This window comes from Phaenicophaeus curvirostris, chromosome 1 (genome assembly GCF_032191515.1).
Source record: "Phaenicophaeus curvirostris isolate KB17595 chromosome 1, BPBGC_Pcur_1.0, whole genome shotgun sequence".
NCBI lineage: Eukaryota > Metazoa > Chordata > Aves > Cuculiformes > Cuculidae > Phaenicophaeus > Phaenicophaeus curvirostris.
The window spans coordinates 110,062,262-110,085,081 of record NC_091392.1 but is presented as its reverse complement, the minus strand read 5'-3'; the positions used below and the strand labels follow the sequence as shown (position 1 = coordinate 110,085,081).

At 42.1% G+C, this 22,820-nt stretch overlaps 2 protein-coding genes and 1 long non-coding RNA gene across 3 annotated transcripts in view; 2 read left to right on the top strand and 1 right to left on the bottom strand.

Annotated features, from left to right (window-relative positions):
• Positions 1 to 22,820, top strand: part of ADAMTS1 (ADAM metallopeptidase with thrombospondin type 1 motif 1) — a 412,180-nt gene that overhangs the window by 327,214 nt on the left and 62,146 nt on the right. The gene's annotated exons all lie outside the window — the stretch shown is intronic.
• On the bottom strand, positions 1,125 to 3,352 carry LOC138727907 (uncharacterized). Its single transcript, XR_011338635.1, has 3 exons — positions 2,860 to 3,352; positions 1,747 to 2,210; positions 1,125 to 1,233 (listed from the first exon to the last, which is right to left on the bottom strand). It is a non-coding gene; the product is annotated as an uncharacterized lncRNA (long non-coding RNA).
• The window catches only part of ADAMTS5 (ADAM metallopeptidase with thrombospondin type 1 motif 5), a 44,171-nt gene continuing 22,863 nt past the window's right edge, over positions 1,513 to 22,820 (top strand). Inside the window, exons 1-2 of the mRNA XM_069870662.1 lie at positions 1,513 to 2,355; positions 13,875 to 14,007. Of these exons, the coding sequence (XP_069726763.1) occupies positions 1,528 to 2,355; positions 13,875 to 14,007 (961 nt within the window). The 5' untranslated portion in view covers positions 1,513 to 1,527. The remainder of the gene's footprint in view (positions 2,356 to 13,874; positions 14,008 to 22,820) is intronic.

The following is a 22,820-nucleotide window of genomic DNA, read 5'->3' as shown; positions in this document are numbered from 1 at the left end:
CCCCGCCCTCTCTCCTCCTCGGGGGCTCGGGGGAAATCTCAGTCCGCCCAAACTAGATGACAGCTTGCGGGGACTTAGTGACAGGCTGGGGGCAGCCAAGCCAGACAAAGGGGAACAGGGGCAGGGGCCGAGCCGGGATGGGGACGGGGGACACGGCGGGGGCGCCCCCCCTGCCCTCCGCTCGCCCGGCGCAGCCGCCCCGCGTCCCCGGAGCTCTCGGGAAAGCCCCGGCCGGCCTCTTTCCCCGTCCAAACCTGCCTCCTCCACGGCACCTCGCAAACCGAGCGGCTGCGGGGGCAAAGGGGACGCGGGCAGGACGCGAGGTAAGCGCAGCTTCGCCGTCCCCGGCCGGCGGTGACACCTCACACCCCCGCTGACTCTGTGGCTTTAAGCGATCCAAGGGAAGTCTTGCATTTTTCCTACACAAACAATTTTTTTTTTCTCCCGGTCTCCCTCCCCTCCCCTGCTTCCTCCCTCTCTTCCCTTCTCCTGCCTCCCTCTCTCCTGCGCCCTCTCCCTCCTTTTCTCCTCCCCCCGCGGCTCCCCCCTCTCTTTCCCCCTCCCCTCAAGTTTCTCCCTCTGTCTGATTAAATGAGAAGGAAGTGTGGGAGTGGTGGTTTTGAAGCTCTCCCTTTAAGAGGCAGCCTGCAGTGACGAATTGTTGAAATTGCCATTGCAGGATGGCATTCCGCTATAAATTCATTGTTCCACCTCCTCTCATCTTCACATTTCTCTCCCTTCTCCTCTTGTTCACATCGACAGACTGGGGATAACAACAACAACAACAGAAAAGATACAGGGAGGGGGTTTTTACAAAAAGCCAGGACGTTTTCCGCTTCTTTTTTTTTTTTTCTTTTTTCCTTTTTAACCATCTCACCGGAGATGATCGAGGCAGTTTTTGATGCCTGAATTTCTTCTCTCCCCTTCTCCTCCTTCTCTTCAAAACAAAAGGGGGCAAAAGAAGGAAAGGGAGCGCACCGGAGCCCGAGAAAGTGCCGAGTCGCAGCAGAGCTGCCCCCTGCCCCTGCTGCTGCTGGGGATGAGCCGGTGACTACAGCAGAGGAGTGGGAAGTGCTCAAACTTCTCTACTTGCCGGGTCCGAGCCTCCTCTACCCCTTTTTCTCTCTCTCCACCCTCGCTGCCTCCCCAGCAGCAGTGAGTTGGGATTTTTATTTTTTTTTTTATATTTTCTTTTTGCCTCTCTCTCTCCTTCCATGTGCTCCCGGCTCTTCCCTGCAGAGAAACACAAAGTTCACACGCGAGCGGCTTTTGTTGACATTTTTTTCTCTCCCACTCACACTTGACTCGAGGCCGGGAGGAAGAACTTTCTTTCTCCTTGTTTGTTGGGGCTTATATTTTGGATTTTTTTTCCCCCTCTTTCCCTTTTCTCCCCCGTCCTCTCCTTCCCTTCACATCTCTGCTCTCCCCCGGCGGTCTCTTCCCACCCGCTTCCCCAGCTCCCGCTGATTTATTATTATTATTATTATTATTACTACTACTAATTGCTGTTCCCGCTCGCGGCGGGCGATGCTGCTGGGGCTGCTGTGGGTGCTGCTGGCGGCCCGGCCGCCCCCCGCACCTGCCGCCGGGCCGCCCCGCCGCCTCCCTCCCCCCGCGGGCGCCGTGCGGCGCCTCGACCGAACCTACGCCGGGGGCGGCCGGGCGGGCTACGTGCTGTACGCCGCGGGCCGCCGCTTCCTCCTCGACCTGGAGCGCGACGGGGCGGCCGGCGGCCGCTGCTCGTACCGCGGCACGGTGGACGGCAGCCCGCGCTCCCTCGCCGTCTTCAACCTGTGCGGCGGGCTCGACGGGTTCTTCGCCGTGGGCGGCGCCCGCTACACCGTGCGGCCGGCGCGGCGCGGGGGGACGCGGCTCTACGGGGAGGGCCCGCACCGCGCCCCGCATCTCTTCCGCGCCGAGCCCTTCAGCTTCCGAGCGCTGCCCGCCCGCCCCGGCTGCGAGACCGGAGACCCCGCGGCCGCGACGGAGGAGGAGGAGGACGGCGGCGAGAGGAGGAGGAGGAGGAGGAGGCGCTCCGTGTCCCGAGCCCGGCAGGTGGAGCTGCTGCTGGTGGCCGACGCGTCCATGGTGCGCAAGTACGGGAAGGGGCTGCAGCACTACCTGCTCACCTTGGCCTCCATCGCCTCCCGGCTCTACGCCCACGCCAGCCTGGAGAACCACGTCAGGTTGGCCGTGGTGAAGGTGGTGGCCTTGGGCGAGAAGGAGAAGGGGCTGGAGGTCAACAGGAACGCCGCCGCCACCCTCAAGAACTTCTGCAAGTGGCAGCACCAGCACAACCGCCTCGACGATGACCACGACGAGCACTACGACGCCGCCATCCTCTTCACCCGCGAGGTAGGCATCGCCCCGCTCCACGGCAGCTCGGTGTCCCTCAGACGGCGCATCGCGGGTTAACAGGCTGCCCAGGGAGATGGTTGAGTCACCTTCCCTGGAGGTGTTTAAGGCACTGGTGGACGAGGTGCTGAGGGGCATGGCTTAGTGTTTGATAGGAATGGTCGGACTCGATGATCCGGTGGGTTTCTTCCAACCTGGTGATTCTATGATTCTGTGGTTCTATGACTGGGCCGCGTCGCCCCGCTTTGCACGGTGGTGGCCTCCCCACTCGTGCTTCAGCCATTCTGTCAGGATGCACCGCGTCTCGGGGTCTGGCACCCATGCACGTGGCCCCGAGGGATGGAAGATGGGTTGAGAACCCAACAAACTGTGTGTGCGTTTGTGTGAGCACTGATGACCTTCTCTGCGGGGTCATCGCTGCTGGTGCGGTTCTGGGACTCCGGGAAGCGGGGAGAGGTGGTAATTTGCCTAACTGGGTGACTTGGCTGAGGCCACCTAACCTACCTGCTCGAGAGTCGATGTTGTTCCGTCTTTCCCAGTGAGAGGTTTCACACACACAGTCCTTCCTTCTCCAGGAAAGTGGTCCAGGCAAAAAGGGTTGATAGTGCTTCCTAGCCTAAATTACTTCCCAAACAAGCCTGCCTGTGAAAACGGTGAAAAACACCTTAAAAGTGCATGCGACTTCCTTCTTGAGTGCGTTGAGATGCTATTTCCAGCAAGAATAGCTCCACCACACTGGAAGCTGGCAGCACTTGTGGTTCAAGGGTAGGACGTAAATGCAAACCGCAGGTAAACAGAGCTGCAGCAGTTGAGTGAGTTGGGCTGGTGGTGAGGGGATGCAGTCTCTTTCTCGTTCCCCAAGTGAAAAATGGGAGTCCTGGTTGACTGTGGGTTGGATCCAGATGGTATTACCCATGCAGAGCTGTGCTCTTGCTCCCTGCCCGGTTGCTAATTAATTGCATTGCCAGAGGTCGTTAGGGGACATTGCTCTAGTAGACATGTGGCTGAGTTTATGCAATGAAGTTCTTCTGTAAGAGTATCCCTTCAGCGGTTTGGGTTTGATGTTTTCTTTTTTTTCCTTTCCCCAAGTACGAAAAAAATAACTGCATGACTTTCCGTTCATTTCAGTTCTCCTGCTTTTCTACATCATAGGAGCCTGCCAAAAAGGATGCTTTGGATGGTTTGTGGAAGGAGTTGCTCCAGAAAGGGGAAAAAAAGTGCCTGGCTTGCTTTTATAGCTGTAAATAGTTGAAACATTAAGTTCTGTGTCAGTCAGGCATCACTTGTACAGCAGGAGCCTTTTTTAGCAGTTTAAAGCCCATCCGTCCAGTCTGCAGGCTTTCAGGTTTTTACCATTAATGATCTGAATGAAAGTAGGCTACCTAGGCTGGGTCAGAAAACTCTTGCTTTTTTGCTATAAACTTCCTTTCTAATGTCTTATTAATTAAGCCTGGGCAAAAATCCATCACGTTTAACTAAGAGTGTTTTCTTCTGCCAGATTCCCATTTATTTCCCTGAGATTAATTACAGTTCAGAAACTCTTAGGGTGGCAGTCTTTGAATCTTAACATCAATTATTAAGTTAATTTGGATTGAGATAGGATGTGAATTTGAAGTGCACTTGCTTTACAGATGCTTATCTGTAATTCTTTGTGTGGATCCCCTCCTGCCAGAATGAGAGTGCGTTGCTAATCAGTAATCTACTTTCAAACACTCCTGAGCAATGCATCTTCCATATGTAGAGTTACTTCTTTTGCATGTAAGTAGTACCTAAACTAACCAAACTGACACAGTTCCTGTGGTCTCCTTTTACTCTGAAGTTGCTTGCACTGTTACTTAGGGATGTAAACACTTTGCAAGCAAAAAGCACAGGTTTCCGTTTTCTTGGTTTATATTTGAACATGTTTAACTATGGGATTAGCTCCCCAGTGCAGTTCAGCCATGTATCTTAATCTGTTTTAATGATCTTCTGTGTGCACAGGCACATCGTTTGGCATTACATTTCAGTTTTTTATTCAGTAAGAACAAGACTGTAGCTGCTTACTACATGTGTTCATGATGTTCTTTGGAGGGAGTGTGTTAGATTCCACACGATTTTTATATGCTTACACTTTAAATGTCAACATGAATCTATTTGCTTCTCTTGGAATGTAAACATGAAAAGGGTTAAAGGATGAAAAAAGCAGTAGAGATGTTTCCCAGAGAAAACATCCCCACTTTGAACTAAAGAGAGATTTTTTCCAGTTTAGCTTTTCAATGAGAGTGGCAGCAATTGGCAGGAGGATCCAACTTTTACAACTATGTTTTGAATGTATGAAGTACGTTGCTTAGCTACTAGACGCTAAGGCATGGCTGCATGTTTTGATGGGCTCTGAATACCGTCATGCTAATTTTTGAACATCCAGATGTCTTCTTCTAAATGGCTTGGGTTTTAGGCATGGGGTAAATGTGTGAGGTACATTTTCCATCTTTGTTTACCAACTGAGGCCACCTTGAACTTCGTGTTTCTGCGTCAACAGAATAATATTTGCAAAGCATTTGTCAGCCCTTTGCGTGTCCTCAGCTGTATCTAACTGTTTATGTATACTTAGAATCTAAATTATGCATGCTTGTTGGCATACAAGTCTCTAATATAATAATTGTCCTCATTCTGGAGTGATATTTACTTGGACGTTATTTTTGACACTAAAAGAGGCTCTCTGAAAAGATAGTAGCTTTATTTGAGTTCCTTATAAAGGAAGAATACTATCAGAATTCAGCATCATTGCTTTCCCCTGTTGTCATTACTTTTTTAAACATAAATTAATAACCATCAATAGACTAAGAGTGTGCTGGCATCTCTCCCTGATTCCAAAATTAGTACTGGCAGTTCAAATTATCATCATCATCATCATCATCGTCATCATCATTTGTACTGGCAACCACTTCCCATGCAGAACGGTCTTTAGAAGGAGATTTGGTGGATTAAAACATCTACTCCCTTTTGGTCATAAGCTGTATTTCATTTTCTAAGAGCTTTAAACCAATTATGCTGCAGAGCATAGTAAATGTAGTAAATAAATATGAACATGGTTCAGTTTTGGGTGGTACAGACAACATGTTAAAGCTATTTTGAGGCTCTTTATTGCTTCTTAGTGGTGTCAAGCACCGCGTAACTATCCATTAGTTGCAGTGAATCCCACTTTTAATATGTAACTGCAAGGAAAACTACAGTAATGTGTCTGGTGATACTATGACCTGTGTAGGAGATTGTAAAAACTTTCATTGGACACAGAAAATTTTCTACCACTAACTGTTGCAGAAGCATAGTTGGGTTCCACATTGGTTATTTAAATTCCCAAAATGTAGTAAGGGGAAGTATATCTTGCCAGTGGCCTCAGTCCCTCATTTTAACCCATGATGGCCTGAGAGAGGTCTCACTTGTCAGTACCAAAAAGTGATTGTTTTGTTGTAAGTCTTGTGAGTGTTCTCATTAAGGCAGTTTGGCCTTAACAGCCTTACAGAATACATGCGTTCCCTGCTGTTCAACTACTTTGTGGTTGAGTCCTTGACAGCAGCTGTAAATTTTTGGGCCACGTGCATCCTTAGAGCATCCTCTATGGAATGTGGTGGTGCAAGGATTCAGTCATCTGGTGGCCAGGTGAGTCCTCTGCCAGAGGAGTGTCTATATGGTAGGAAGGAGGTAGAGTTTGTAAAGAAAGCCCTCTTCCCCTGAAGATGCACTCACTTTGTTCTCAATGACAGTGAAGTCAACAGCAAATTTAGAATTAGTCTGTTTCAGATTTTTTATTATGAATAGTTCTTGGAAGCTGGAGACAGGTTATTTTCAGTCTTCAGTTTTTTGTGGGTGCCACAAAATACTTGCCAGATTATTTGTCACAGTAGAAAAAAACACATCGGACGTGACTTGCACATTGCGCTTGATCTCAGGCTGTTCTTTTCCAAGGTCTAGCCTGCTCTGCAATTATCCTCTAGTATTCATGCAATCTATTTCATTAGCGACCCTTAGTTAAATTTCAAGTGAACTATTGAATGCATTTGGACAAAATCCAGTTCCCTTCCTTTCCCCCCAGTTCTGAATCATGTGAAAACCAAAATAGATAATTCTCACAGTAGATACAGGCAAGAAGAGAAAGAAGAAATAGCTTTCCAAGTGCTTGTTAGCATCATCTGTGATAGTACCATCATGCTGGGCTCTAACAAAAAGTTCATGTTAGAACCAAAGGCCACTGTCTTCCCTTTTTCCACACAGTGATTATATGGGTCTTGTGTGTGTGATTTAGTTTAACTGTCAATCTGACAGTGCTGTTGAAATTTAACAGCAACCTTTGGATTTTCTCAGCTATGTGGATGATAATTTCACTCCATGAAGTACATGCTTTCTTTGGCTCTAGCTCCTTCTTTTTTTTTTCTATCATCTTCTTCACACAAGTATTATATTAATAAAACAGGTCACTGTAGCAATGGTCAACGTAATATATTTCTCTAGTATTATTATTACTCTGAAGACGTTACAATGTGGTATGTCTCCTAGTTTGGTAGTGTTTTCACCAATTCTGTTGTAAATCTAATATATTTAGATAATGTCCCTGGGGAAAATAAAGTGGGATAAAATTTGTGCAGAAGTAGCCTGATTCGTGCTAATCTGCAGAGATGGCCTGGACTTTCCCCACAGAGGAACTATGGGCTAGGCAAGTTAAAATGCACATTTTTCCTTGTTCATTGATCACCAGTTCCACAACTGAATCTTTGTTTGCCCTTCCCCTCCCCATGCAAAGTCCAAAAGCTTTAAGTGTTTTTTGTCAATATTTTAAAATAATCTGTTGTTTGCTACATTTCCTTTACGTGTTTTGGGAAAACAAGATTTGTTAATACATATATTCAGGGCATAAGAGCTTAATCCAGTTTAGGTGCTAATAGTTTGTTGCAGTGAGTCCTGGAATGATGGGTGAGTGCTTAGGGTTCTCATACCATAGAAAAGAAGAGTAAGAACATGACTAAATACCCAGTCTGATGAGGAGGTAGTTTCTGAAGCCAGCAAATGTTGCATGTGTGTGCATCACCTATACACTAGGTTTTCTTGAATTTCACCTTACCTAGAATGCAGACAGCTCTGTACATTTGAGATTTCAATGCCCAAATCTCAGTCCTGAATTTATTGTACTAAGCTGCAAGGAAGACGACCTCAATTTTTAAGTTAAACTACTAGAGGAAAATATTTGACTTTTGTTTTAGGCAGTATGGCAGGTACCACCACTCCTGTTTCGCAGAAGAGCAACCAGGCTTCAGTCTTTTCTTTCAAAATACGGCCATGGGAGGAGAAAGCAGTAACCTGGAGAGTCTGATGGGAGTCCTTCCTTGCTTCAGAACAATAGCCAGGCCCTCTCCCTGGTGCTGTAACGTGGACATCCCCATAAGCAAGCCCACTGGTGTCTCAGGAAGACGACTTTTCACAGCAGGCTTCCTCCAAGGCAGCCTTCCATCATTTTTGCTTGTAAAATCTCTCTAAAGTGTTACAGTATAAAAGAGATGATTCCATAGTTACTTTGTTCACCTGTTAGGCCTTATTTTCAATATCTTTTGTGGTCATTGGTCTTAAATCTTGTGCTCCTTTCGATATCCAGACATCGTGCACTCTTTGGGTGATACCCATAATACACTCTGCTTGGGTGAACTTTAATTTCCTCTGCATTTTCCTGTTCTGCATTGCTGTGATGTTAATAAACTTTGCAGGGCAGGGTGCAGGAGGGTGGATGCGTGGGTCCTGAATACCACCTAACCCCACCCTCCTTTCACAGGGCTGTGGTGGGAATGTTGCTACAGGAAGTCAGAAAATCGTATTTAATTCCTTCCTCTGCTTGAGGGATTTTAGGTCTGTATTGCTCACCTCCCTGGAGAGGTCCTTAACCGGTAGGTTGTAAGCTGTTCCATGTGTTAAGGAAACTTTCCACCCCTCTGACCAAAGCTATGTCACTGTTTAGCAACTAATTTAAGATTCATATGGTGAGAAGGAGAGAAATTGTGACCTGAAGCTGCTGCCTGGAGTGCACTGCTTACATCAAGGTGGCCTAGGTTCCCAAAACACAGAGAGAAGACTGTTTCTGTAATTTATCACAGGATTGTTCAGTGTAAAATACAGAAGCAGGCTGAGGAACAGGGCCCAAAAATTAGGTCCCTTCAGCAAGCGCCATAAGCAGTAACTGCAGTCAGGGCTAGGGAAACCTCTGGCCAATGGGCTGCAAGAGGAGGAAGCACAGATCCCTGCACATATGGACACGTGCAGACCTTCACTGTAGACCATTATCTGGTGTAGACCACAAGACACTGTGATATGGAACTTGCTTCTAGGTATCCTCTTCCCACAAAGGCATTTGAAGCTGAATCACCTTCTTATTGGGTAAAGGCTTTGACTGGTAAGCCATTGTAAAGAAAAGCAAGTGAACCCACGGAAGTAAAAGCTGCTTGCTGTGCTTTAAAAGATGATGCATAGCTGTGCCCAATAGAAAGACCAGCTCTGCTGGTTTCTCATACATCTGATCTGAGAACATTTGTAGGCTGGGGATCCCTCAAGTACAAAGACAGAGAAACATTAGACTCGATGACCCAGTGGGTCTCTTCCAACCTGGTTAATCTATGATTCTGTGATTAAGTGTCTCAGCCCCAGTCAAGCTTTAGGATAAGCTAAATGCTAAAAAGCTCAGGACTGTAAAACTGTGGCACTTTGGAGCCTGTAAGGTCACAAACTGCAAGCCCTGTGAAGGGTTGATAACTCAAAGACTAGCGAACATTTGAGCCAGATTTGTCCTTCTGCCCTTACATTCCACCAAACTGTCTGCATTAGTGCTTAAATCCTGTTTTGGATCTAGTCCATGGGCTCTGGAGTAATATCAAGTTTCACGAAACAGTTCATTCTTGTTTTTAAGCCTACTGCTCAAATCAAAGAGTTTCAGGTAAAATAAATTAACTGCTCCAGCAGGGAGCCACTGCAGTTATCTTGATTCACAACAATGCCACGTATACATGGCAAACAGCCAGCTGCTCTTCATGTACTTAGAAATGCCAGGGAAATTTGGCCTTTAATAAGCTGTCTAATTAGCTACTAGTGTTATGATGTACAGCTCAGTTTTCCTAAGTCTTTCCTTTGCCAAAGCTCAAGACCTAACATCTATTGCCTCCTGTGTAGCAAATGCATTTCCTAGTTATTCTTCTAGTTTGAAACTACTGTAATGCAGATCAAGGGCCAGACTCTGCATTCCTTCTTCAGAAACATCAAGAAACACTTGTTCTTTGAAGCTTCTGCTGCTATTTGTAGGCAATTAAATAACTACAGATCTGAGTAATTGATTAAATTTTTAAATAGAAGCCACACACCAGAGCGAACTAATCATTAGAAACTGATTTTTAAGTATCGTGCGAATCTCCACTTTCTAAGTGCTTTAGCTAGTGTATGAAAAGTTGAGGAGACCCACACAGATTTTTTAGACTGCATCATTACATAAGAGCCTGCTTTTAAGAACAACAACAAAAAAGAATTTCAAAGGATGTAAAAACTTCTAATGTACTCCCAGAAACTTTACTTCATGAATGTCTGAGATTGCTTTTGAAGACTACCCAGGAAAACTAAAAATATGGCTATTGATGCTGGTAATAAATAATCCATGGCTGTTACAGCTACAGGAGTTTTAAGTCAAAAGAAATTTTGTCATAAAGATTTAAGTCAGTGGAAGTGTATACAGGTGTGATTTTCAAAAATGTCAGTCAAAATCATGCTTTTGGGAAGAACCATATAGCTAGGGAATGGGGAGTTGGCTTGATAGAAAAAGTTGCATAATATTTATCTTGGAGATGCCGCTTGACAGGCTTCAGTTGTGTGTATATTATATACTATGTGATGCTATGAAGAGAAGTATGTTAAAGTTTGAATCATGCACAGGCAAGAGAAATAAAGGGAATAAATGAGAATATGTGTTGAGAACATAATGGAGCTGAGTCTTCAGTAATCTACCTAAGTGATTATTCGTAGTTCCGGCATTAGCTTAAAAGATGCATTCTCATGCATTTGGTGAAGGCTGAAGTCCACAACAAAAAAACAGAAGGCTCAGTGCGTGCTTGCTGTTCAAAGCAGAGCTGATGCATGCCCTACTCTGCCAGTAGATGGGCAACCTGTAGACATTCTTCCAATAACAGCTTTGTACAAAGAAGCTAACACCAGAAAATATTTCTTGTCCTTGTTTCCAAGGTCCTTACTCAGCTAGGATTCAGCAAGCAGCTGCAGGATTCCCCACACCGCCTTGTTCAAACCACTGGAGAGGCAGCACGGATGTGGTCATGGAGCTGGCTGAAGGGAATGGGGCTTTACTGTTCCACTGTCCACTGCTTTCTGACCACAGTGTCGTCACTCTCCACTCTTATCCTTGACAGGGTTTGTTGGTCCCACACCATATGAGGACAGCTGTTTTCCAGCTGTCTGTGGGGCGTTGGAAGAGATAGGTAATTTTACAGATAAGTGATTTTCAGAATCTCCTGTCTTCTGCTGTGGGATTTTCTAGGAGCAACCTTTAACTAATACAGCCCTTCATTTTATCTGACCAAAAATTAAGGTGTTGCATAAGGAAAGCATAAAGCTTGCTTTGTTTTGCCTAGACAACTGTTATGCAGATGAGCAGTGCCTTGAGAGCTGCTAGTGGGATGTTGAGGTTTGTGGATATGTGTCATACTCTGGGAAATGATGAAAACAGAGGAATGGTGGTTTGATGAAGTGATGAGTTCTGAGGAAAACCGGGGCACGTGGTGTGGAAAAATGTCAGTAACACGTAACATATGCAATGTAATCAAACCTTGCTATGTCCTTTAGTGCTTATGTACATGCATAGGTATTTTTCAGATGTCTGACGAAGGTGGCATAATGCAGTCAGTTGCATAGCTTTGGAAATTTTGAGGTTAAAATTACTAGCCGGCAAGGAGTCGGAACGGCTGTTTACCGTTAACATCCCTGTCGTAATTTTCCATACTCCACACATCCGTTCAGAAATAACTCTAAGGAAGTTTATGAGATTGCTTGTTTAGAAAGATAGTGTTCTCTTAATTAAACTTGTGTCGTCAAATCCAGAGAATCATTGTGAGGTCTGGTTTCAGCTGCTGGTATAGCTTCATAGCCCGGCATAGCTTCTTCTTGTATGCAAATAGAAATAAGTCATGTCCTGTCATGAAATCTGTATGCTGATACAGTTGTGCCCATACTGGGAGCCGTGCTGGTGTAAGCATCTACATAATAATGGCACCCAAATATAAGAAGAGACCAAATGACATAGTATCTGCATGCAGAGATAGGGGCTGGATTAATGTATTTTATGCTATCCATGGCACTACCTGCCTGAGAGTTGGGTTAGACGTCCTCCAGTAACCTGCTTTCTTTCTGATTTATATGCTTTTGGGTACTTGTGTAAGAATTTGAGTTCAACTGCTTGTGTGGATTCAGTTCAAATTGCACTAATATGAAGGTATCTTACTTCCTATACAGCTTACACTCATTTATTTAGACCAATTGTATCACCATGGAAAGGTATTTTTATTGGTACTATGCACATGCATTTTCTCTGAGTTCTGATACTCGCACTGCTGTAGGTAAACCACTTACAGACACGTTTACATAGCATTTACTCTGTGTAAAATGTACCCTTAGAACAAAGGGGCCGCATTCAGAAGTGATACAGAAAGGGCTAAATGGATACGAACCCAAGCAAAAGTAGTAGGAGTTTAAGGATTGTATCTTCCCTGTTAAATATGCCACAGACGTTTGTCGCTATAATAAAATGACCTCACTTAAGGCCTTTTTCAACATTAGTCCAGAGACGCTGCAAATTATGTGAATTTTATTTGCATAAATAAAACTGGAAAAAAGTACTTGAAAACGAGCATCCTTATTATGTACCTTCCAGTAACCCACATAGAGCCAGATTCAAAGTCTGGAATGCTAATTGGCCATCAAAGGTGGGAGCTAGTGGTGTTAGAGAGAAAGTTCTCTGTATATTGTCTGCATTGCTGGAGAACAGAAGTTTTTCTCAGACCATGGATTATACCTGTGAAAATTTGAAATACTTTTGAACTTTATTCCTCCTCTTGTTGTGAGTCTGTTTTGTTCATTGTTACTGCAGCATTTAAATTTTGACATGAAGTAGCGCCAGGAATGCACTTACCAAAAAGAGTTCCCAGACACCTGCAAGCCAGAAGAACTGATCCTGAAATTCTTTCTTTATATATGTAATATTGCAATGTAGTTTTAGCTTGAACATTTCTTTATATCATCTTGGTGGGAAAAAAAATACACTTCCTTTTTTCGTGAAGAGATGCTCTTTCACAGTATCTGTGAACTCAGCACGTTTTTCTTCGACTTCAGTGGAATTCAGCGATTTTAAGTAAGACTAAATGTAAACCTGTCGTAATCAGTAAACGGGAGCCTCATGCGGGATATCTGTTATTCAGAAGGATTAATTATGAAAGGCTTTGTGAAAGAAAGTGATTATAATAGGAGATCTCAAGGGAAGGAGTCTTAAAAATGAAAGGGGAAAAAAAAGGTACTCTCAGACCATTTTGGTACTAACTCTTGATAATACTGTCATGCCTTGAAAATTACATTTTCATTCAACCACACTGAAATGTTGAGGAGCGTTCCAAATGGCATGGTACATTCAGACTAGTGCTCTTTAGTACTCTTCCCTCTGCTTGAGTAGAAGCACTGAAAAGTTACTAGTGATAATTAAAGTGCTGCCTGAAAAAGCTGCCTTCATCATTGTCGTGATCATGATCATCCTGAAATGAAAAGAGAAAACTTAATGCTACCTGCATGGTTTTTGGAGATACTGCATCACTACAAGTAGGAAACGTGATCAAAGAGTTGTGCTAGCAAGGCCTAGGAATCAAGGGATTTTACACTCTGTTGTATAACTGACTCTTTAGGCAACCTTTGAGAATTGCGTAAATACTTGGTATGTTGGGTAATACATTATTAATCATTGTACTACTTGATAGGTGTCACATGAAGTTTAAGATAACAATCTCATCTCTTTAATTGCAAATGTAAGACTTGCCTTTTGAAAAGAAAGGTGACCTCTGGTTCAAGGACTGACCGGGAGTCTGAAGCTTTCTCTCTGTGCCTTGGTTTGCTTTGCATAAATAAAGAGAATATTCTATTTTTATTGTCAATGAAGAAACACTTCTAGAGCATATATTTTGATTATCTAACTTAAGGAAGGTTCAAGCTTCTGTATGCAATGCAGAAACACAAAGTAACAGTAATTAACTACAGAATGTATCCAAAGGCAATGAAAATTTTCCCACTGAATTTACCTGGGATGGCATTGGATCATCATGCTTTTAAACTGCATTGACATCTTCAGGTAGAAGGATATATCAGAGCTTTTATCCAGGTTCTTCTGTTTGCAAAGGACTAGTGACTTTAACCTGTTGTTACCTGTGGGTATAAAAATTTATTTTAATGATTTTTTTTTCCTTCCTGGGCAGGATTTATGTGGGCATCATTCATGTGATACTCTGGGAATGGCAGATGTTGGGACCATATGCTCTCCTGAGCGCAGCTGTGCAGTGATTGAAGATGACGGCCTCCATGCAGCTTTTACAGTGGCTCACGAAATTGGTATGCAGTGCCTTTTCTGTTCGCTTGCCAAATCAAACACTTGTAACAGCTGCATTAGTAACCAAAATACTTTGCAATTAATTCCAGATTTCCCCTGGTCCAGATATTCACTTGGGGATTAAGGCTGTATACATATGCACTTCGGGGTTAACTAATAAGGGATCAGAAGGCAAGTGAAGGCGCACAGTAGGTGTTTCCTTTCTGACAGTGTCATTTCTAAGCAGTAGTTGAAGTGAAAATTCAAAGGCTGCTGCTACTGTCCAGATAATGTCAATACATGTCCCTGCTGAGAAAGCTTTTGGCCCATCTATTGTAATTCACGTGCATTTAGTGCATACACAGTGGAATATATCTCACCTTTTTGAACTACTTGCATGCATTACCGTTATGAAACTTTTTCTTGGGACAATATATTACCTGCAGAGGAAGGCTTTTGCAGGAAAAAGTCAGAACTGTAATCTTTTCCTAAGTGTATGAAATTCCATCTTTAGAGTAAAATATGGTTCTAATGTGAATCCTGAAATTAGTCAAATAGTATTTAGGTGATAAATGTTTGGACAAAAAGACTGTTTAACTCTGATTCAGTTTCCACCTCAGTGGACAGCAGTTTAATGTAGGAGCCCTTCGTGTACCCTTCAGAAGGATTTAAGATAGAATTAGTGACAGAAGAAAGTTTGTAGTCTGGGTTATTACCTCTGTCATGATACATTCCTTCAGAAAGACTACTGCCGTCTTCATTATTTTTAATTTAATAATGCTTTGTGTGTTGTGTTCACTGGAAATACATTCAATATGAGGGCTATTCACCTTGGTGAGTGAATAGCAATTTAAAAGTGGAGAATGTTTTTTTTTTAGATTCTTGGAAGGAAATAACAAAGAAAGGAGAACTTTCAGAGAGAGCCAATTCCTGAATAGCCTTATACTTCATGCCAAACCAAAGTAAAGTTTGCTTTGGGAGTATCATTGCAGTAGTTCAATTTTCAAGTAGCTAGCAGGTAGAGCCAAAGAGTTGTGTGCCCTGTATATATACCTGGCTGAGCAACCAGGGGTCACCAAGTATGAAAAAGCAGCTGGCATGTCAATGACCTGAACCTTCAATGATTACCTGACCCTACTGCTCTTAAGGTGACACAAAGAAATGGAATCAGTAGAGGCCGGAGTTCATGTGTTGCATGAAAACATAAAATGTTGTGGCAGAATAAGTCCCCAAAGTAGAAATCTTTTAATATACAAGGATATCATTATAAAAGAAAAAGCCCTCTGAAATCATTAATTCAGAGCATTTGGGGATAAGTACAGCAATACATGAAGCTATACATGAAGTACAGCAATACCTTAAATACAGGTTTACATCACATGACTTTAGTGGCATCAACCCTGGATGGTGATGAATGACCCATCACAAGCCTGGTCTAGATCTGGGACAAGTAGATAGGCTGGCAAACTTAGCCTGTCACTCAAATTCCAGGCTGCTAGAGGGACTGCTTGTATCTTGCATCCAGAAGCAATGCTTACTGCTGAGGTTAGTGGGCATTGGTGAGGTTGGATGAGGGAGCTTCTTGTGATGCCAGTTTTGATACACCTGGTGCGTGAAGGGCTGAGTAGTGTCTCAACTACTGTTTCATCATCAGCAATAAATACATGTTTAGATAGATCACAAATGGAAAAATATAGAATCATAGAGTCATAGAATAACCAGGTTGGAAGAGACCCACCGGATCATCAAGTCCAATAGATCAATAAAGATCAGAACGAGCAGCAAATATACATACTATTACCTTGAATCCCCCACAAAGAAAATGTAAGCACAAGTGAATTATTTTTAGTGATCTAGAAACACATTTTTGAAAAAGAGCCATTTTCATACCTAGACATTTACGGGAATCTGTAAAAGCTATAATTTTCAACGTAAAAATGGCATGAATTGAAATGAATAAATAAGTACCCTAATGGACAAAAAAACTCTAGTTTGAGGTTGTTTAAAATAACATCTTTTTTTTTTTCCTCACCATAAGATTTTAAGAAAGGAGGGGTGTCAAGTCACAGAATGATCTTTGTGTGTGTGGCCTAAAGCGGGAGAAGTTGAGAAAAAAGCACAGTTAAAATTGCTTGAGTACTTATATAAATTAAGGGTCAAAAAAAGGATGAAAAATAAAAGTATGGCATAGTTACCCTTTGGTTAAGAACTTTGGGGAAAACTTTACTTTATTTTATTTGGAGACCAGGATTCTTCCTACAATTCAGAAGTCTTAGAAGTGCTTCCTGTCCTGTGGGTAAGATGTAGCTTTCATTTTACAGCGGCATAGTTCTTCAGTGAAGTTCACATGGCAGCACAGGAGGTGCCCTGCAAGACAGAGGATATGCTGAGGGCTCTAAGCCTAAGATGTGCCTTTCTGTTAGTAGGAAGAGTGAGGTGAGCCGCTAAGTGAATCAGAGTCACCATCTGCAGTTTTTTAAATAACCTTGCTGCATGTACATGTGTAGCAAATGCGGCATCATTAACATGGACTTGATCCAAATAATAGCTATGTGTGCTCACTTTGGCTTCAAAGGGATCTGAATGCTCTTGTTTCCTCTCTGGAGAAACCAAGAGCATTTTTAAGGATCAGATTTTTTCTCTGGAAGGCAACCAAAGTAAATGGAACTACAGTTTAACCAAACAGGATGATGCACAGCCCCAAGGCTCACGTTGGATACATGCATAGGAAGCCAAAAAGCCGCCTGCTACAGTAAAAAGCCTGCCACCTCTGATGCAGCATTTCTACCACATTATGTTTTAGGTGTTTATTCTCTTTCTTTCAGATGAAATAGATGGACTTTGACCACTGTTATTTCAGGGGGAGGGTATGAATAACAGGCAGAATCTCCAAAGAGCTGTAAACGAGAGCACAGAAAGAAATAGATGCACCGGTTTCTTATTACACCTGATTAGCTGACAGTAGGAGATGGAGATCCATATATAAAAACTGATGAGGTAGAACCTAGATCTTGTCCTACTTCTATGCAGGAAAATCAGGAATAATTTGTCTCCAATGTCAAATGCAGAAAATGAGGATAATGTAACAAAAAACCCAGCAGGAAACTATGTAACTTTGAATGTGATAATCCAGTTTCTGCTCAGAATAAAAGGTAGTAGTGCTAGTAGTATAAATGTTGGTTTTAAATCATAGCCTGTCAAGACATCCAGCCACTAATGGTATATTCATATAGGGTTATTTTTCAGCAGGAGCCATGCTGCTATCAGTTTGGATAACAGTAGCTTGCCTGCAATCATCAGTTAAGCTCCATGTTGTGGCATATGGATGTCTTTTTGACTTTAAGCAGCTCCTTCAGCTACACTTCCACAGCTTTGCAGGGATATCTAAGCTAACTTAAGCACAGTATGTAGACCATCTCCAAGTCTTTGTCATAATCAGCCTATTGTCTGTAAAAAAATGATGTTCCTTTATTTCATGCGCTTCCCTGCTTCACAGAGACCTCTGGAGAAAAGCATTAACGAACCTATGATTGCTCATAATCTCAACATTTGTTTAATGTTTTTCATGGGTCAGCACTAGCATATTGTTTCTCCCTAAATCCCTTGTTAAAATAACCATCAGATAAAAAAAAATAACTAGATTCTCAATCTAATACTCTAGATTTTGGTGCTGGAGATGTTGTGTTGACAGTGTTGAATTATAAGCCAGCCCGTGCATCCTTTAAAGATAAGTGTGATCCAACATCACCAGCAGGCACAGTCAATTTGAAGTTAACATTTTACATCTCTTGTGATGGGATATATCCAATACATTACAATTCATTGTTTAGTAGCCTCATGTTACGTTTCGTGATGTAGTCACAGACAAAAGTTTCTGCTGCCTTTGGCTTGTCCTGCACTGGAGGCTCACCTGCTTCATTACAGACATGCCACCATCCTAAAGGATTTGTCATCTACAAAAACAAAAAGAGAAGACCAAAAGAAAATAAGTGGAGTTACTGCTCATTTTATCAGTAGATAGTTTCCACAAATCACAAAGGAAGTCTCAAGGAAAGCCATGGATTAAACTTGCCTCTTGAGTTTCAATCTAGTCCTTAAGTACAAAAGCATCCTTCCTGCAGTCTTTAACCTAAGTTCCAGTTTACTTCAGTGAGTTACATGGGTCTAATAACTTATATATATCTTTATTCTCTCCATCACCCTTGAAGAACTTTTTTCTTATTTTTTTTTATTGTTAAGAGAAGAAAGCATTGCCTTTTTGCTCAGTGGTACTGTTCATTTGACCTTTCACAAAGTTCCTGTTTCTCTGTTGTGCAACCACACTGGTATGCTATTACTCCTTCTATCCTCCCGAGTAATATGGTTTACTGATGTTCTTTCCAAGTACTTTATTTTTAGAGTATAGCTTAAAAATTGCTACATGGAACTAATTAAACCTCTGTTCATTAGTTTTCTTTTATCTTTTGCATGTGACTTTAAAGAATGGAAGGCCAAAGGGGGGCATAAAAGCAGTCTTCATATATTAAAAAAATCATTGCGAAAATTCATGTCATAAATCATTCTCCATGTCCACCTGGGACAGCATAAGGAGTAATGCCCTTAAATTACAGCAAGGGAGATTTCCTTTAAGCATTAGCCAAAATCATCTAACCAGAAGGACAGTTAAGGGCAGGAACAAATTGCTTGGGGAGGCTGTGAAATCTCCATTACTGGAGGTTCACAGGGGCCAGCTGGCTAAAACAGCCGAAGCTTAGGGGACACTGATCTTACCCTAAGGTGGAGGAATGTACAAGATGGCTTTTCAAGGTCTTCAAGTTATCACAACTTCCTCCAGAGATATACTGGCTAGCTGAACACCTAAAATCGAGGCACTGTACGGAAACTAAAATTAGAGAATAACGTGTTTAATACCAAATATTTTTCAGCCTGCCATCATTCTGTGGCATCACTAAGGACAAAACATAGCAAGCACTGTCAGCAAAGTGTAGTGCTTTATTAGGGAGCATAGTTTTAGTTGAAGAACACATTTTAGAACTGAGTTCCTTGAGAACTCAGTTGGTTCCTTGAGAATCTATTCTGGCAGTTCACTACAATACACCAAAATATCATTTTCCTGGATTCTGAGTGGATTGAAAGTATTTATTGAGAACCTGAGCCTGTATTTGAGTTGCAGGCCTCTTTAGAGTCATTTTTTGTTTTCCACTGCTGAACATGCAGCCCTTTGTTTTCAAGACTGTCAAGGCAAAGAAGATAACGTCAAGCTTCAGGCTTGATAGGTACAGATCTTTAATAGCCTTTCATTTCAAGGGGGATGTGTTGCCAAAGGCACAGAATCTCATAGGCACATCAAAAACAATGGTGAAGGTTGCCTGACTTTCGTATTATGTTTCCTTCATGACAGATTAAGTTTAGGCAAATATCCAGGTAATCATAATTAGGCAGATTTGGTTTCTTAAAATAAGAAAAGGGAGAGACAGTATACTCATCCAAGTGTTCTGTAATGACATAGAGCAGGAAAATTGCTTGATCCTTCTCTTTGAAGCTTTTTCAAGGTTCTATCTAAACGTCTGCTTGTAAAAGCTCTTCAATTAAGACCTCATGAATATATCCCCTTTGTTTACAAGAAACTAAGCCTTCACAAGAGGTCAAGAATGGTGCAGAAAATGTAACTGATGGTTCAAAACACAACCATCAGCTGTTCAAAAGGTTGCTGGTCAAAATTCAGTGTAAAAATTTTTTACTTGCCCAACAATATTTTTATTAACTTATAAATTATATGTAATATAAAATTGTTCCACCTGCAGCACATATAGAGTTTAAAACAAGCCTTTTTTAGTGAAGCTGAACCAGTTGTCTGGAAGAGTGGAGAGATGGAAAGGAGAAATTGATGTAGAAAAATCCAGTTCTGAGGTTCTAACTACACATTTTAAGTCTAAGTAGATCGAGGATCTTCACCTCCTTATCATCTGTGAGGTAATTCTGACAGAGAAGTGAGGAGATGGAAGGTCAAGTTATCAACTTCAGAAAGTGACTAAGACACAGAACTAACATTGCTAGAGTTTTCAGAGGTTTTCTGGATTTGTGCTGATCTTTGTGTATGTGTAAGCTCTTGAAGAATTAGATTAAAAAACCACTACATTTTGAAAAGCTGATACAGGTTCTGAAGCATTATAACTTAATGCCAGTTATATGAAGTGAAATACCATTATCTCTGCAACCATAAGGGAACTGAGAATGAAACTGCGATTTGCCTTAAGGTTCAGAAAAAATAATTATAAAAATTTTTTTAGGGACATGGTTCAGTGGACTTGGAATGGCTAGGTTTACAGATGGATTTTAAGGGCCTTTTCTAACATAAATGATTCTGTGATACTAAAAAAAAGTCTACTTAAGCTGTATGTCCTGAATGCCCAGTCTTCCAGGTTGCAGGAGAAAGTAGGGATTACTTTCCTCCTTGGCAGGTAAATACTATCAATGTGATCGAGTAGTTTTTGTGCAGAAAGTACTTCAAGTTCAGAGAGGAAGGCAGAATTACCCAATAAACAGGCAGCACACAATACAATTTTCAAATTCTTCTCTCCCAGAGTTCATTCATTTACCATGAGCTACTATGAATTATATTCTTTGCAATTTATTCTGAAATGAACTAATCTCAAATGAGTGTCACCATGCCCGACTTTATCATTAAAATTAATATTTATCTTCAACATGCCCCATTAATTAGGGTAGTGGAAGTAGTGTGGACCTGCAGGACCACATCTTTTCAATGATTATTTGAGTCTATTTGGACATAGTTGTTTCTGATTGCCTAGTCCACATTGCTTGAACAGAATCTTGCCTGCAAATTGTCTGTCTGACAGAGGCGATGTATCTGTGATCTCCCACAGAAGTCTGTTATAACAAGCTGTTTTAGCAGAAGTTTGTTTTGTGTAAAGTCTGCGGGGCTGGTGTTTGAATGTCTGATTGTGGCTTTTTTTTTTTTTATGTCTGCTCCTGAAAAGAAGCTGCACTTCAGACTATTGTTTCATTCAGTCTGATGAACTCTTTAAGCCAGAAATATTAAAAGCCACCTCTGGGCTGGAGATTTAAAAGAGAGAGTGATTTTTTCCTTCTTTCGTAAGTGATGGATAACAGTCAAAGAAATGAAAGTTGGAAGAAAAGATCAAGTATGAAGAAAGAGAAATTGCCAGTTTTACATTCTATGCGTGTTTTTGGTAGGCTTGTGTAATTCAAAACACTTCTGGTTTATAAAACTTTATTAATCATAATTGTTTAGGTCCATCACTTTTTATGTAGAATTCCCTTGACTTCAAGGGGATTTCTGAGGGATATCAGTATGCAGTCCTTAGCAAGTAGCCAAGTAATCACACAAAGTATAAAAACAGTACATACAGAAAGAAATGGTTTTATTTTAAAGGAGTTTCCACATGCAATCTTTATTTAGCAAAGGAGAGAGCAACAGGCTCGTGCAGAAGACATGGGCTGGTGATTAGACGAAGGAATGTTGAGCCACGAGCTTCCTGAATCCTGATCCCAAGAGAGCCAGTGACTCAGTGGCTAACCTTGGTCAAATCACTTGACCTTTTGTACCCCAGTCATCCCCACTGGAAATTAGGTGAAAGGCATGACCTCACTGAAAAACACATGCTTCATCAGAGCTGAGCTTTTCTAAGAAAACAAATTACAATGCCTGCAGCATTTTTTAGCGTGCTGTGTCATTTTGCATGTGGCCTGTGGTCAAATTCAGTGCAAGAGGTGTATTTTTGACGTGCTGTTCAGTTCAAGCACTAGAGATCTGTGTATGTTCCCAAACAAGGTTAGGCTTCTTTTCCACAATAGCCACCACGATTTGTTTTCTAGCAAGAGCTGGAATTTACTTGCTGTGCATTGGGGACGCTTTTTGTTTTCTTTATTCCTATGCTTGAGATACCAGTGGAAAATAAATGAGATTAGAGTAATTTTTGCATGCTGTTCACTCAGAGAATCTCTACAGATAGTCTGGCAAAATATTTTTTTTAAAAATCACATCTATCCAAAATTCTGTTTTGCTTCCCAGCACTCCTGCGAAAAAAACAGCTACAGTTCAATGTGCTTCACCTCACGTCCAACATGGCTCTATTGCACTCCCCATTTACCTGCAGACCTCTGTGTGTCCTGATATTTAAAGAGGTTGTAAGTTTTAGCTGATTTACCATAACTGCTTTGGAGTATTCCCACCTTATATTAGGAATATATACCCCATTCCTACAAGGTGTAGGAATTAATTTTGAACCCATTGAGGGTGTTACTTCCTGCTGGGGTAGGGAAGCTTGTGCAGTGCAAGATCCACTACCAGGAATGCAGACAGGTGAACTGGGATCCAGGGGCTGTTGACTCCTTAATTTCTTGCTTCAGGATCTAAATAGACTGAGCTATGCCAAAACAACCCTGTAGATGATGTTCCGAAAATGTACTAGAATACAAAGTCTGAAGGTTGCTTTCATACTGCTTTCAACAGTTTACTGATGCAGTCACATTTTGTCTTACCTCATGGGGAGGAGGAAGGCTGTGAGGAAAGGCTATCAGTCCACTTAGGCGGCTGGTCTTTTTCCTGCTTGAGAAGGAACCAATTTAAAGGAAGGCCAGCTCCTCTTCACTTGCATAAGGGTAAACCGGGCCTCCTCACCATCTGTTTCTTTTACCATTTTGTGCATTCCTACAGCATAACTTAACCAAACACCATCCTGCTGGTAAAATTATATTATGTCATTTTCACTCAGTGGGAACTGTCAACACTAGTAAGATGCTTCATTAAGTAGAAAACATCAGATGATCTACTAACCCGTTCTCAATCAGT